The sequence below is a fragment of the Helicoverpa armigera genome, chromosome 20 (assembly GCF_030705265.1).
Source record: "Helicoverpa armigera isolate CAAS_96S chromosome 20, ASM3070526v1, whole genome shotgun sequence".
Lineage (NCBI taxonomy): Eukaryota > Metazoa > Arthropoda > Insecta > Lepidoptera > Noctuidae > Helicoverpa > Helicoverpa armigera.
The window spans coordinates 10397754-10414111 of NC_087139.1; the positions used below are offsets into that span (position 1 = coordinate 10397754).

A 16358-nucleotide genomic window follows, 5' to 3' on the forward strand; every position below is an offset into this window, starting at 1 on the left:
CCAGTGTTTCCCCAGCATTCTGTAGAAACTTCTTGACATACTGATTAAAATATAGTTTATGTTACTTGAGGATAGTCAAGTTTTCTAAGAATGAAAGAATTTTCTGATCTTCATATGCTGCTATATCATAGAAATCTATCACTTTGGATTGCTACAAGTTACCAAGACATACATATAGCAAAAAAAAACGATTCATACATAATTTCAAGTCCTTACATGTTACAACTTTCTAAACTTAATTTAGGTAATTACAAAAATAACAAAAACAAAAAACAATAAACATCCGAAATGTGAATCTCCTTTTGGGAATTCGGTTGAAAATACTAGTCAGTCTTTAGAGGGATTCATTGACAAGATTGATGGAGTGCTGTTTCGCCATGTGCACCTTCAAGTACCTCGGCTGCGCGAATGTCTGCGCGCACTTGGAGCAGCGCAGCTGTGCGGCGGCGTGCGTGCGCGCGTGGCGCAGCAGGTCGGCGCGCACGGCGAAGGCGCGCCCGCACGCCCCGCACGCGTGCCGCGCCGCGCCGTGCCGCGCCGCGTGCCGGGCCAGCGACGCGCGCCAGCGGAACGCGGCGCCGCATTCAGTGCACGACCACGCCTTCTTGCCGCCGTGCGTCTGCCCGTGGATGTACAGGCTCGCTTTAGATTTGAACCGCTTATGACACTGCTGACACTCGTACTCGTACTGCTCCGAGTGCACGGCCATGTGCTGCGTGAGGCAGGACCTGGTGCCGAAGCGCTTGCCGCACACCTGGCAGCCGTGCTCGCGGCTGCCCTTGTGGAAGTACTTCATGTGGTAGAAGTAGCTGGAGGACGCCGTGTACTCCTTGCCGCAGATGGGGCACTTGCGAGACTTCTTGTTGTGGCTCTTCTTGCCGTCTTCAGTCTTTACTGCGGCGCAGCTTATTTCGACGTCTGTATCACTGTTGTCATCTGTCTGGGAGGTAGAATTCACGGTACTCATGTCGGATAACACGCCAGTACTCATAATACACCCGTTGAGGACACTGGTTCCAATGCTGGAAGTTGTGTCGCGTATATTGCTAATTTCGATATTGTTTTGCAAAGGTTTTTTGTGTTCATCATCGTCTTCAAAGGGCTGACTGTCTTGCGAGTCCTCTATAGCATCAAACACTGATTCGGGGAGCGGTCCGAAGCCATACTCCGTGTCGCTGTGATCTGAGAAGTCATTCTCGGGCGTGAGTGTAATGTCGGAGAGGCGCATGTCGTGCAGGGCGGCGGGTATGGTCTGCGCGAGGTGGCCGGGCGGGTCGTGCTTGTCGTAGCGCACGGCGTGCAGCGCCATGTGCGGCATGAAGTGCTTGCGCGGCACGCAGCGCCCGCACTCGGCGCAGTGGAACAGCAGCGCCGCGTGCGCCGCCACCGCGTGCCGCTCGTACTGCGCCGCCGCCACCCAGCGCCCGCAGTACGCGCACTCGCGCCGCCGCGCCTCCGCCCTGCAACACAACACGACACCTCTATACTGTATGTACGATACTACCACGTGTTCATGGCATACTAAACTACCTTTTCACATAGAAAATATTGCTTGAAATCCTGTTCATCGTTTTGTATTGTGTTCCAACATGCACGTAAATTGAATAAAAAATGTTTTTTTCTTTTGCCATCTTAAATTTCAAGCAGGTAAAAAAACAGTAGTAATGTATTCTTCATTTTAATATAACATCTGGTTTATTCTTGAAAAACTATGTGTTTCATTAAATGTGTTCAATTTGTTGTTGCAATGTCTGCTCGCTTTCCGTATTATTGTGTTGAGTCGGTTCAGTATTGTTCGTATCCTCCTTGTGTTGCGTCCTGGCGTGTCGGTTGAGCTGCGCGCGCAGACGGAAGGCGCGGCCGCAGCGGCACACGTGCGGCGCCTCGCCCGTGTGCACGCTGACGTGCGCGCGCAGCTCGTCGCGCCGCTTGAAGCGCGCGCCGCACTGCGGGCACGCGTGCCGCGGCGAGGCGTGCGCGCGCGCGTGCATGCGCAGCGCCGCCGCCGACGTGCTGCGCGCGCCGCATGCCGCGCAGGCGTGGTCGCGCTTGGCGGCGTGCGCGCGCTCGTGCTCGCGCAGGTGCGCGCGGCGCGTGAAGGCGCCGCGCGCGCTGCAGGCGATGCGGCGCAGGCGCGCGCGGCGCGGGCGTGGCGCGCGCGGTTGGCGGCGTCGCTGAAGGTGAGGCCGCAGGCGGCGCAGGGTGGCGGCGGCCGGCGTGCCCGCGCACGTGGCGCCCAGCCCAGCGCCACGCTGGCGCCGCAGCGCCCGGTGCGCGCGCCGCTTGCCGTCCGCGTCAGTCTCTATGAGCGCCGGCTTCTCTATTATCTCTTCGCCGGTGGTATCGTGTACCGTGGCATCGTTATCGACGGCGTGTTCGGGTCGCGGGCCAGCTCTGTAAAGGCAAAGGTGCGGTGAGGCGCGGGCCGGGCTAGTAGGGCGGCGGCGGGGCGGGGCGGTCGGGGTGGGCGCGGCGCGCGTGGTGGCAGCGCGGCGCTGGCGGAAGGCGCGGCCGCAGGGGCAGGCGTGGGGGCGGGCGCCGGAGTGCGCGGCGGCGTGGGCGGCGAGCTCGTGGCGCGTGCGGAAGGCGCGGCCGCAGGCGCAGGCGTGGGGCCGCTCGCCGGTGTGGCGCAGGCGGTGGCGCGCGAGGCCGGAGCGCAGGCGGAACTTGGCGCCGCACTCGGCGCACACGAAGGGGAACAGCTCGCTGTGCGTCTTGAGGTGCACGTGCAGGGAGCCGCTCTGCGTGAAGCGCTTGCCGCAGTGCGGGCACACGAAGGGCTTCTCGCCCGTGTGGATGCGCAGGTGCTGCTTGAGGTTCTGCGAGTTGGCGAAGGTCTTGGCGCAGAGCGAGCAGGCGTAGCGGCGCAGACGCTCGTGGGTCTCGGTGAGGTGGCGCTGCAGGCCGTTGGGCGCACGAAACTGCTTGCCGCAGACGTGGCACACGCAGGGCCGCTCGCCCGTGTGGATGCGGCGGTGGAACACGTAGGTGTGCGCCGAGCTGAGCTGCTTGCCGCACGTGGCGCACGTGTAGTACGTCTTGTCGCCGACGCGCGTCTGCACGCCGCTCAGCTCGCGCCGCGTGGCCTCGTCCAGCCGGTCGCGCCGCATGTTGCACGCCGACAGGTCGTCGAACCTGTCCACCTCGGTGTCTCCCGCTTCTGACGAGCTAGACGAGCTGGACTCCGAATACTTCTCATCGTGATGATCATTTACAAAATGATTTCTAAAATTCTCTAGCGCCCTGTAGAAATGATCATAGAGATGCTTGGGCTTGCTGGCCAGGCTGGCGAGCGGCGCGTCATCGGACAGGTCGGAGAGCCTGCGAGGGCGGAGGGGCTCCTGGCGCGAGTCGCAGGAGCTCCTGCAACAAACAATGCCCGTTACTTCATGTGCGTCGTTATGTGGTAGTCCAGGTGACTCTTCTTCCGGAACGCCTTGAAGCAGATCTCGCACTTGTATCTCCTGATGCCCAGGTGCATCTCCATGTGCCGGGCGAGCGTGTTCTTGGCGCGGAAGGCCTTGCCGCAGCGCGTGCAGGCGTAGGGCGCGCTGCCGGAGTGCAGGCGCGCGTGCACGTCGCGCTGCGCGCGGCTGGGGAAGGCGTCGCCGCACGTCGCGCACACGTGCGGCAGGCGGCCCTCGTGCGCGACCCGCACGTGCTGCGCCAGCGCGCCGCGCCGGGAGTAGGAGCGCGGGCAGCGCGGGCACGCGTGCCGGGCGCCGGGCGCGGAGTGCGAGCGCAGGTGCGTGAACATGTTGTACTTGTTGGAGAAGGTCTTGTTGCACTCGGGGCACACGGCCGGGATGTACTTCTGGTTGTTGGGGCTCTCTACTTTCTTCTGCTTAGTGTTGCGATCGCCGTGCGCGGTCTGGTAGTGCTGCTTGAGCTGGTCGTTGTCGGCGGCGCTGAAGCCGCAGCTGCAGCAGGGCTGCGCGCCGACCTGCCCGCCGCGCACGTGCGCGTCCTGCAGGTGCTGCGCGAGCGCGCGCGGCCGCGTGTAGCTGTGTCCGCAGCAGTCCGCGCCGGCCGCCAGGCACACGGGCACGTGTCGGTTGAGGTGGTGCACCAGCCGCGTCGCCGACGACAGCACGCTGCCGCAGAACGGACAGATCAGCTGCGCGAGCTGCACCGGCGACTTGTCCTGAGTGTCCGAGTGTGTCTCCCTGTCCGAGTCGTCCGCCAGCACTTGCTCGAACGTCACGTAATTAGTGATGAACGCGTGGACATTGTCCGCTTGCACGTCGGTGCTGTGCTGGTGCCGCACGTGGCGCGCGAGGCTGCGCGCGGTGCTCAGCGCCGGCTTCTCCGAGCACTTCTGACAGACAAACTCCACGTCCGGCTCACCTTGCTCCACATTGATACCAAACTCAATGAGCGCATTTTTCACGTTTTTGTAAAACAACCTGAAATACGATCATGTTTGGCGAATTGAGCAACAGCTTCAGTGGTAACAATGATTATATACTCACTTGCTTAGTGCGTCGTCTTCTGTACTGGGGGTGTCGGTTATAACCTGGGCTGTCGATTTCTGAAACAAAATTAACTGGATTATTGTAATGATTATAAAGACTTTTAATAAATTATCCCACATAGTCACAGTGGAATAAAGACTGTTTCTCCCCCCATATACTGTAGTGTGTGTAAGCCGTAGTAAGTAGATCATTATATAGTGCATGTGTGTTTTAGCAAAGTAAGGCATTTTTCCATTGAGTGTAAGAAAAGACACAATAAAGTAAATCGTTAACGCGAACATATATCTTTGATTGCACCTGACACTTCAATACTTCCTTATTTATTCCTTTTATGTATATCCCCTATATACTCCTTCAAGAACCTGATTTTCGTAAACATGTGAATTTTCAGCCATATAGCATTGGTGTGCCCACAATTTTTAAGGCCTGGATCCATTTGGGTCCTCTAGCTATGTTACCTGTTGTATGGCGTCGAGACGCGCCCGCAGCGCCGCGTCGGCCTGCACGCAGCACTGCACCAGCTCGTGCCACGCCAGCAGCGTGCTCGCGCACTGGTAGCACACCACCACCGGCAGGGTGTCCGTCGCGCATACCTGATACAACCACCATTTATATGAGTACAAAACCATTGAGGAAAAACTATCAAATTTATAATTTTTTCGCACAATAAAACAAATGCAACTTTCCAGATGAACAAAAAGAATCCATATTAGCATTAATAGGTCTTCGCATCGTAGCAGCCAATCGCTCAGCAGTAAACAAGCTAAGATTGTAGAAAGTACATCAGTTTTTATATTGGTTACCTTAATCAACTACTTAATCAATAAATCATTGTTTACACACATATAATCATTCAACACATAGGATACTTTTATTGAAGTACTTTTCTTGTATACGTAACACAAGCCACATTGAAATGTTTTCGTTTTTTTTTTGTGATATTCACCTTTATTGGTAAGTGCTTATGAATTTTATCAGCTAGGTTGTTCTGCAGCCCCTCCCCGGAGAATATGGGTATGACAAACTCTGTGATGGTGGCACATATCCGACATACGTGCGAGAAGTCCTCTACATCTGGAAATTATAAACCAACGTTAGCATCGTCTGTAGTGAGATACGCAGGCAGAGTTATTGAAAAAATATGTATGTTGCTATTATTGGTAAGTCTCACATAGTTAAGACAATATAACGTAACAACAGGGCAGTGGTGGTAGGAGGAGTTTATTAAATATCATCATGATTGTTACTTATGGCCCAGAGTGTTGACCAACACCTCATGGGGCTCTCGTTAGGCTGCCGGATTAAGGGACTCATTCAGAAGGCAGAACTCCTTGAGACAGCATGTATTGTGAAGTTTCTGTCTCTGGGGCCCTAACCACCGGTACATTGAACCCTGTGCACAATATCAGTGGCCACCTACTTTAGTATTTAGTTAGTTAGTAATTTAACAAATATGTTGAAAAATATATAAATGACTGCAACAAGACTTGCAGTTGTGACTAACAGCATTCTAATGAAACCTTAATTAAGTTACGGCCATTATTTCTTTTCAGGTTTTTGAATAATTTGCATCGTGATTGCAGTAAATTAGTATTTTTATAGATTTTGTTATGATATTACAAGAGATAATTTTACGGAAATAAAACAATGTGGGTAGGATTCATTAGTTTTTCTTTATTAGAGGCATTTTGACGGTCATGTCTAGTAAGTGGTCAGTGGGTCGTCTTAGGGGCGGAGTTAGTAAATAAATTAAAAAGTAATTAATAAATAGACATCAAAATTCCAAATTCAAAATAAAACAATAGCAGTGGTACTCACTCTCAAGGTTCACCTGTGAGGTGTCCGACACTTCCACTCCCAACAGTTTCGGTGGAGAACTCGAGGGTTGAGTCGGGGCAGCATTTACAATAAATACCTGCTCCGGTTGTTTATTCATTTTCAATGATTTATTCACAATTTAGAAATAACAGCAACAAACGCTGCGATGTGTACTCATAACTGTCAAAGTGCTCATTGTCTGCTGTCTCTCTGTGAATTGATTTTGTCCATGGTTTGCCAAAAAACAATTTTTTTTATAATATTAAATGCACAGTCTTGGTTAATTTTTATATAATAAAATACTTATTGCACTTAGTTGTATGTATTCCCCTTCAAATATTTATTATGGAAAAGTAATCTTACAGTTGGAAAAAAATACATTGCTAAAACTACTTAAGCGGCGGCGAATGGCGGTACTTTCAAAATTGCTCATGAATCTCTCAAGAAGTCGCTTAATAACATCGGTTAAAATAAATAAATATTCACTTTTAGCTTCTGTTTATATTTTTTATCTAATAAATAATCTTTATAGGTTGTAATGGAAAGAAATATGTTTAGTACGTCCACTTCCAAATATTTTGTTAGAGCTAGAGGCAGTACTTTAACGCCGAAGTGGTGATACGCAAGCTGTCACTATTTCGAGCAGAACTTCGTAATCCAAGTAAACTACTTTCATGTTAATTTCTGACACATATGAATATTAGAAATTTAAATAAGGATAGGTACAGTGAGCTAGTTCTGCGTGAATCGGATTGCCAATTATCAACAAAATGTAGGGTAGCTGTTTGTAACTTAAACTACTTTCATATTCAGGTTTCAAAAGATTTATTTCATTTTAACGCACAATCACAATTGAAATGGATATAAGATACATATTATTGTCGTCAATGATGTCCATGGTTTGCGAACACGTGGCGCCCTGACGCGACCATCAGCGGAGCCACCATCATCGCCTTCTGCTTATAGGTCTGTATCACTTGCTGTAATACAAGAATAATATGTTGTTTTTATATAGATTTACATCATATTCATTCAGGGCCCCGATTCTCCTAAGTTAATAATGTCAAAATCGAATAGAAATCGAATCACAATATGATCGTAATAGCAGTTTTAACCATATCGGGCATTCTGCTACTTATAAAATACCAATCGTATTCGATTGACATTTGATTGGTGTGCGATTGGTCTGCTATTTTGATGATTTTGGTCTATACGGTAGTTTGCTGTACAATTATTTTGTAATCGTAAATCATTTGCAGACAAAATGATTCATTATTGAATGACAGAACAGGATAAAAACGTTTATTTCAAAGAAAAAATAGCGGAATGCCACATAAGCTTCAATCGTAATCGAGTCGGGATTGGATCTCAGTCGAATCGAGTCGAACGTCAATCGAATGGCGCTTAAGTAAAATTAGGAGAATCGAGCCCCAGGTAACAATTTGTGGGCAAGTATGCAAAGTAGCTTTTTATAATTTCGTAAGAATGTTTTTTCTTTCATTCAGCTATACCTACTTACCAGCACCAGTTTGATGAGGAAAACAGCAAAGGTCAAGAAGGATATGGTCATGAGCGCGCTCTCTGAAGACGGGAACTGCACGTGTCCGCGCGGCGACGCCTGCGCAGATCGCGAGCGACGCCGGGAGCTTGCGCTGTCATCGTCTGGCCATGTTGCGTCTATGCGCTGCTCTAGAATTATAACGAAATATAGTCAATAAAAAGTGTATATTTTATCGTTTCCAATCAATAGGTTTAATAATCCAGGGGCCTAGGACCTAAAGTTGCTCATTACGAGTACGCATTGGATTTTTGCAGGGCCCAGGGGCCCCCCAAGGTTACGACCTAACCTACCTAACTGATTAATTATTATGATTTAGGCACTTACTGGAGACTAACTGGTATTATAATACTTGCACTTACCAATATTTGCCAAGATAGAGTCCTTCAATTCATGTAAATACTGCATCTTGCCTCCGAAGCTTCGCCGAGAGTTCTTAGAAATAGTGTCTGCAACTACCCTCATGAATTTTATTAAATTTTCCATCGTGTTTATTTTCATTTTCTCTTTTTTCGTACCGTTTGTTTCACCTTCCTTATCCGTAACATTTTTTATTTTTTCCGACTTCTTTTCGTCTTTATCGAGCTCGTCCTTCAATTGAACGTTATTGAAATTTGGTTTCATGTCCTGATCCTTAACATTTGATGGTTTGGCGTTGTTTCCCGCGTCATGAACCTTACTGGCAAATGATTCGGTTTCAAAATCATTAACGTTTCGGTGCACATTATAATCATACGTTGTTTCCGTTGTAGATTCTGTGAGCTTCGTATTTTGTTTGGAGACAATATTTTCATCGGTTTCAATGATATCTGTAGTTAAGGTGTTCATGTTTTCAGTGGCTTCTGAACTTTTACTGTTCGTAATTTTATGAAATCTATTCAATTGAGATTCATAGCTAGTGAAGTCTTCAGTTTCGGTGATAAAGGTTGGCTTTGCAGTTGAGGTACGATTTCTGTATGCCTGTTCTGATCTCGTATCAAAAGTATTGACTTCTGCAACAAATGTCCCCTCTTCTTCATCTTCTATGTATGTGCCCACTCTTTCAGCGTTATGGGGATTCAGGTTAAATTTTCTTTTTATTGGTCCCGTATTCTTTTTGTCTTCGAATTCATTTCTTTTAATGTGATAGTCTTCATGTCTGGTTATTGAATATTTTTCCCTATCTCCCTTAAAATAGACAGTAGGCGATTTTACAGGGCTGCTATTCAATTGAACACGTTTGATATTTCCCACGTTCGACACTCTTTCTATCATACCTTTTTGTTTAACACGGTCATGTGTGTCTAAAGTTGCTCTCGTTGGCCCATAATTTGGTTTCACTTCATAATCTATCTCATCTGCATCAAAGTCAGCATCTTCATCTTCTAATTTGACAACATCAGTAGCTCTCACAGTATTTGCAATATGTTGAATGCGTTTCACGTTGCCGATGATAGGTCTCGCTGGGTTTTTGTTCCAGTTGTACTCCGTTAACGTGCGGTTGCTGTACGCCCAGGGTTTTGTGGAGTCTTCGACATCTTTTGACTTTTCTGTCGTGGTGAACGTGCTATATGTCCGGAGTGGTTTCCTGTAGTGGTGCTGGGAGATCTCCACCCACTCTGCAGTGACTCGCGTGAGGAGCAGTAGTGTCAGCAGCCGCGTCATGATCGCGTGTGCCTATAAACATGTTTGTCTCAATGTGAAACGTCGTGTGACGTGTGACGCGCTTCGCTTCGTGATCTGTAGTACGGTTATGTCAGGGGTGCTCTACTGTATAATATTTTATGTACCTATTTACTACTAAAACTGACTGATGATATGAGTGATCATCATTATATTAAATGATGATGAAAAATATAAGATTAGGGGTCACTGCAAATCATGCATACCCTAATTACTTCGATGTGTTGTGGTATTGTACCTATATGATGATGATTGACTCAAGTTCATATTTTACTTTGACCGTTAGTTGACCGCGCTGCTTCCTTATAATGTATTTCATTTTATTTAAATTCACAATATTATCTATCCCTTCTAAGACAGGTTTACCGGGAAGTATTTTCTAAAGTTGGTGATAATGGCAGCTATTATCCGGTGCGCGCGCGCAGTTGAGCACTCAGCCACCGTGAAGTTTGTCTACCTCACGTGAGTCGGAGACATTTGTGTCAATCTCGGGACATTCCGTGACCGATCAACATCACTGTTGATATTTATAAAAAACATACTGTACCAGAACTAACATCAATGAAAGATAACATTATATTCAAAACGGCATTTATTATTTAAATAATTAATAATAACACAATTTGTAAATCGATCTGTCACAATATTAATCTCTTAAGCTAAAACATCAACACTTGGGCCCGGTGGGTTGTACTCGCCAAGTTCAAAATCTAAAAAAAAATACAGTAAATGCAAGTTTTCCGCAATATCTGAGGGTCCACTTTTTAAAATGAAACTTTCACTTCCCATAGACCAATCTTTGTTACAATGAAGTTCGCCCTGTCAGCTGACATCGTTATTATTTTTGAACACTAGTAACGAGTACACCCCCGGACCCTCCCAGTATCAACAACCACTCACCCAGTATTATGCTTGTAACAGCATGATGTGCCAATGCTGTGTTATTGCAGAAGTACACAATGGCTTCTTATGGTGCTCTGCTCATTTATAGTAAGAAATAGCTCTCGCTTTCTTAATGAATATGACCTATTAAGCCGCTAAGCAAATCGTGCATTAAAATTTTATGAAACTTATTTATTCCTGCGAGTAAAGAACCTTTGATAATGATTTCTCCAAACTTGATGGCGGCTCCCAGCTAGTTTCCGAGTTCAAGTATGCGCATATGGCTTAAATTAACCCACATTCCCTTTGATAAGTTAGATTTAGAACTTACACAAAGGCAGTCATAAGCCATGCAAAAGCCACTGTGTATTCTCGCCATTTGTCACATTGACAACAATCGTTCATTTTGACACTTGTTAGATGCTAAATATACATTTGCCACCGATGCGTCCGAATGTGTCAGCTAGATTTATAATGCACAATTCTTCTGAAAAACCTAGATCTATTAATTTTTAATTATTTAAAAAGCACTAAGTTCCACCGGCGGTTTCATCCGTGTCCCGAGGGCAACTCCCCGCATATAGCGTTTGTATATTTGCAAAATAGTAGGTTTAAGTACTAGGATTTGACACATATAACTTTTTGAAATACAAATAGAAAATATGAGGACTGATTGGCTTGCAAAAATGTCTTCTAAAAATTATAATCACTATTATACTTGGCACAAAATTGGCGGCATGTTATATTCTTAATTTTATTATATGTTGGAAGCAAATAAATATTTGCTGTTGTGGCGTGTTCCCAGTTCACTCTGACACATTCGGATGCTACACATATTTGGATGATATATTAATATGTTACAACTATACACTATACGATTACAATTTGGGGTTTGGTCCAAAATTCACCATTTATAACATAACATACAATTGAGTCAACTATATTGAACGAAATATACAACATCATCAGTTTTTGTCCGTTATTTTAAAAATATTAAATTAAATACATTTGTAAAGTAAAATTATAAAATTGTATAAAGAACAGAAACAACATATTTTGCATACATTATTGTCTGTTATAGTAGAATTTATTTTATAAGTATTTTCGACTCAAAATAACAGACACAAACAAACAGAAGACACGACAATAATAATACTAATACAGCGAGCGTCACCCGGCGTCGCTCGCGCGGGAACACTCGTGTAACACAACGAGCACCTACAGTAACAGGCCAGAATTGACGATTGAAATGTATAGATAGTACGCAAACTTGCATATTAAGTGACACACACTCAATATGCTCACGTAATACTTGTACGAGCCTTCACCTGTGATACATGTACCAGTAACATGCTTCTGTCACCTAATACGCAAGCTTACATAAGAAAAGTATTAAATATAGATTAATTACAAGATTAGCACATTAACGTTACATAGACAACATATACACCTAGATATATAATTAATTACAAATAATATTTCATGAGCTAGCTGCGAGTAACGTAACGCCGTAAAGAGATCACAGAAAATGGAAGCTTGTATTGCAAAATATTGTAAAATGTATAAAAATTAAAATAAATGTATAAAATCACAGCTTTGTGTTATATGTGCTACCGGGGACAGTCATGAGGCTCAACTCATGATCTGAATTGATTAATAGAAGATACTGAAACTCGATGCCCTGGTATCTATGTACACCATAGCTCAGTTTCAATTTAAGTTTCAAGATTAGCACGAGGACTATTGAACAATCTTTAATCTGTAGAATAAGTACCACAGTTTAAAAAGTTAAATGTTTGAGTTACACATTAAAAGCCAGTAGACCATCCCCGGGTCGCTTCTCTCTTGGAATGACGGCTCGACAAGAACAGTACAACAATAGTGACATACAGACACACACACGACGTATACACTTAGCAAAGGTCCCTTCTGTCCACTATCCCTAGCGTATTAACCTATCTCCGATGAATTACTTTCGATTCTACCACCACGCGTACAATACCCAACATATATGTTATACAATTTTTACTTGTAACATATATGTATTGCCAATTATGTTAGTCTGTAGGACACTTACTTAAATTCCATTTATTTATTCTAAGTTTAACATCAATGTTCGCTCCTATCATTCTTTAAAATTGGTTTATCGATAAAATGTTGTTAGAGAGATGAAATGAGAGCTTCATATCGATAGGGAGTTGTGACAACACTGTTTAATTCCTCATGTATATAATTTTATCGACTTTAGTCAGCACTATAAAAAGCATTTTAATGTAGATGGAGTATGGACTGATATCAGCATTATGATTTATTAAAGCTAAATGTATTTTGTATCGACTGTACTTATTCGTAAAATTAAGTAACAAAATGGGGGAAGACTGTTTTTCATATTTAAATGCATTTTTGTTAAAATATTTGATTTAACCATCTCTCATAAAAATGGCCTATGTACAAAATAGCTTTTAGGGAAATTTTTAAAATGTTGGCACTTTTATTTCTTTTGCAACCTAGGTTGATAAAATAAGGTTAAAAATTGATTTCCTATTAAGTTTTTCATTTGTATAAAATTTCACATTTCAGTTTCTGGTAACAAGTCAACTTCAAACAAATTATTTCAGATAACTACTAGAGTTACCAGACAAATATTATTAGGCCGAGTTTTAGGCCTTGTCCTTCATTTTAGAACTAACAAGGAATTTACAATACAATTTCGTCGCTACTATATTTTCTAAAACCCAATCCCGTGATCATTTGACTTTTCATCTATTTAGGCCGTCGGGAACGCTGTTTTTCGTACAAACTATATGGGAATTATATTTAAGACTGTTTGAATTGATCTACAATTATTTCATTTTTATCAACTGTTACTATGCTTGGAAGAAAAGATAGGTATAGGAGAATAATTAAAGTTCATTAAAAACTATCTTTCTATGCATTTGTTCTATCTTGTTCATGTAATAGGTTAAAATCTAGCGTTCACGTAGTATAGTCTACAAAATCAATGTACTAACAATAGTTTAGTTCATAACTTAGAAGATAGAGTTAAAATCCTTATAGACTAGGAGTTCGCTTAACATTAAGAAGTGAGTTAGAAACAGTTAGGCTGAACCCACGGTTAGGCACAGACTCCACCAAAGTGGAGCGGACTGGAGTTTTTAAGCAACCAATAGAATTCCATCATCTCTTGTCTGCTGGAAATTCTATTGGTGGTTGAAAAACTTCTCAGGTTCTCTTTAGTAGATCCTGGGCCTAAGGAAAAGCCAGCTCTAGTTAGCCTTAAATTAATTATAGGTAGGTACTTTAATACAAGAAGAATGTCTACTCAATTGCTAAGAGTTTGATGATCGTTACACTATTCATGTAAATGTATATTAAAATAAACGCTGTGTTTGTAAAATGTACTTTTGTTTGATTACTTATGTTACATTACCCAGGCAGGTAAACTTCTCTAGCATATCTATTTGTGACATAAAAATATTAGGCAAAAGCCCTCTCTCTTCGTAACACTTAAAAATAATTAACTTAAAATAATATTTGTTCACAACACATCAACGCAAATGTTAATAATTTTAATTTAAACTACGTAATGTGTAAACAAAAATAAATAAAAAAATAGCTAAGTAAAAGTAAAAACAATAAAGTTTTGTTTAAAAATATTTCGCTATGTAGGAATGCAGTTACTAGACAACCATTGGGGTACCTTGACATGGTAGGCTTTGTGACAGTAGTAGTTTGTCAAGTGTTAAACATTTTGCTTTATTTGCTCGCTTTCTCTCTTTTCATTTAATTTAATGATTTAAAATATAAAATACATCTTAACTATGTAACCATTCCACCCATGTCGATATTACAAATGCTTATACAGGACGAGTATTTGAAATACGAATACAGTGACAAAGATAACATTTTCATAATCATGTTGATTATAAGTTTAGTGTTAAAACATTTTTTCTCACTTTAATCCTATTTCAAATACTCATCCCGTATTTTCTTTAAATATTCAATGTACTTAAGAGTCGAAACTTCCAGTGCAATCATTCTTACACTAAAATTAACAATATTTGTAATTAACCACACCAGAGTGACTTATATTCAAGTCTGACACCGTGACAGACCGCGTCTGACGTATTGCGGCGAGTCTGAACTGAGTCGAGCGGCGGCGCAGTATATGATCTTGTTCTTGTAGAACGTAGTGCGTATATAGACAGCTTGTTTGAGGTTGGTTAGCACTCGTCGCACGTGGTGCAGCAGGGAGGGCGTGAGAGGTGCGGGGGGCGCGGGCGGACCGCTGCTGCAGCATGCTGGGGCAGTCACATCGTTAGTGCTGCTGCCAGCCGGGCTGCTATCATCTGTTGGTAGATAAGTTTGATCAGTGGTTAGGTACAAAAGATTCCAAAAAGCGGTTGCAAACTTATATATTTTGTAGATACCTTTACAGAGTTAAAGAATGAATAAAAATTGTTGTACGTGATTTGGCCGTTTGGCGTTATCACTTGAAACGATATTCTTATTGTGTTTAGGAATTTTTGTTTTGTATACTGGTTTATTTGAGTTCACAAAAATGCGTGGATACTTTACAAGTCTGAATTATTGAAGTTAAAGACTTCTTAACCATGAGTTTTGTTAGTTGTTCATAGGGACAAGAAAGTTTATTTTAAAAATCTAGATACAATAATGTTGTGTAGTGTCTGTTTAGAAACGGCAGGCCGGTGTTTTCGGGCTGTTTGAGTATTACGAGTGTCCTAAAGAGAAGTCAGGACACTAGGAGTATAGTCTCTCTATATTGTCCGTTACTTCAGATTGTAGAACGAACATAGATATGTTTAAAAAGCATATCATACGTACGCGTGGGAGTATGTCAGCGCTCAGCCATCTGCCACCGACTATCATCACTGGGATGCGTGAGGTAGCGCGTGCCCACCCTTGCTTCGAGTGCCCGCAGGTCGAGCCACGCGGTCCGCGTCTGCAGCCACGCGTGAGACACTGACTTGTCCACTGACAGGCGCTTGCGCTGCTTCACTTGTAGCAGGTTGTTGATTAGGTCGATCGCTGTGTACAAAAAAAACATCAATTTAAAAAATTGTAGCCTTTTTTCTAAGTCCTCTCTCTCTTTAAGTCATTTTCAAGATCCAAGATGGTGGATTATCACCATCTTGAATATATGATATTAAGAGTGGGTATATGACGGTGGGTTTGTAAATAAATCATATTCATTAACAGTGTTCTTTATAATCACAAATTTTATAAAATCATCTTTTAAACCAAATTGTTAAAAAACTATTCTATTTCCTTTCACAAAATCAAAACTAACACCCACATTGATATTTCACAAATGTGTCAAATAATCATGCATCTATAATATTTTTATTTATTAGAGGAAAATCCTTATGGAGTAACCTCTACCTGGGATGGATGAAGGAGTGTGCCGGACTCTTACCAGCTATAAACCACCTGGTGTTGCTTTCATTTACTTTTTGTCGGGGGCATACATGCATTCCTCCGCAATGTATTAACAATTTTAGAACATGAATATGCAAGTGTTACCCTCAGCGGAGATCTCCCGCCAGGGCGTGGGCGGGTACATGAAGGCGGCGTTCTGTATCTGCTCGTTGATGTCCTCGTCCTCGTTGAAGGGGAAGGTGCCCGACAGCGACACGTAGATGATGACGCCCACCGACCACATGTCCAGCGAACGGTTGTAGCCCTTGTTGCGCAGCACTTCCGGGGCTGGATAAAGCACATGTTGTATAAAAATATAATTGAAAATGGTCAGCACGTTGCATAAACTTTGCGTAAAACTTGTGCTCTTTTTGCGCAATATTTGCGCTTAAATTGTAGTTACTTTGCGCAAATATTTTTTTTTGTTTATCTGTTGTGGCTAAGTTAAATGCAACCTGAGTAAAAATCAAGATAATATGCAATCAAATCATACTCAGTAGTTGCACGGTTCCAAAGAATGAATA

The 16358-nt window shown here is 43.5% G+C and overlaps 2 protein-coding genes and 1 long non-coding RNA gene across 6 annotated transcripts in view; all 3 read right to left on the reverse strand.

The window, feature by feature from the left end:
• Window positions 1-117: 117 nt before the first annotated feature.
• Window positions 118-6490, reverse strand: LOC110377346 (zinc finger protein 84). 2 transcript variants are annotated; one of them, XM_049848817.2, is made up of 5 exons: window positions 6294-6490; window positions 5422-5549; window positions 4934-5068; window positions 4473-4531; window positions 118-1460 (listed from the first exon to the last, which is right to left on the reverse strand). In XM_049848817.2, the coding sequence occupies exons 1-5, from the start codon at window positions 6409-6411 to the stop codon at window positions 335-337; spliced, it is 1566 nt and encodes a 521-aa protein (XP_049704774.2). In that variant the 5' UTR covers window positions 6412-6490; the 3' UTR covers window positions 118-334. The 2 variants fall into 2 exon arrangements, with proteins under 2 accessions (XP_049704774.2, XP_049704776.2); XM_049848819.2 differs by lacking the exon at window positions 118-1460 and adding an exon at window positions 3378-4406.
• Window positions 6491-7101: 611 nt separating this feature from the next.
• Window positions 7102-7950, reverse strand: LOC135118263 (uncharacterized). Its single transcript, XR_010277453.1, has 2 exons — window positions 7813-7950; window positions 7102-7273 (listed from the first exon to the last, which is right to left on the reverse strand). It is a non-coding gene; the product is annotated as an uncharacterized LOC135118263 (long non-coding RNA).
• Window positions 7951-10087: 2137 nt separating this feature from the next.
• Window positions 10088-16358, reverse strand: part of LOC110377365 (serine/threonine-protein kinase D2) — a 70151-nt gene continuing 63880 nt past the window's right edge. For all 3 annotated transcript variants that reach the window (XM_064039777.1, XM_064039780.1, XM_064039778.1), the window contains exons 15-17: window positions 15940-16122; window positions 15241-15444; window positions 10088-14744 (exon numbers count right to left, since the gene is read on the reverse strand). In XM_064039777.1, coding sequence (XP_063895847.1) covers window positions 15254-15444; window positions 15940-16122 — 374 coding nt within the window. In that variant the 3' untranslated portion in view covers window positions 10088-14744; window positions 15241-15253. The remainder of the gene's footprint in view (window positions 14745-15240; window positions 15445-15939; window positions 16123-16358) is intronic.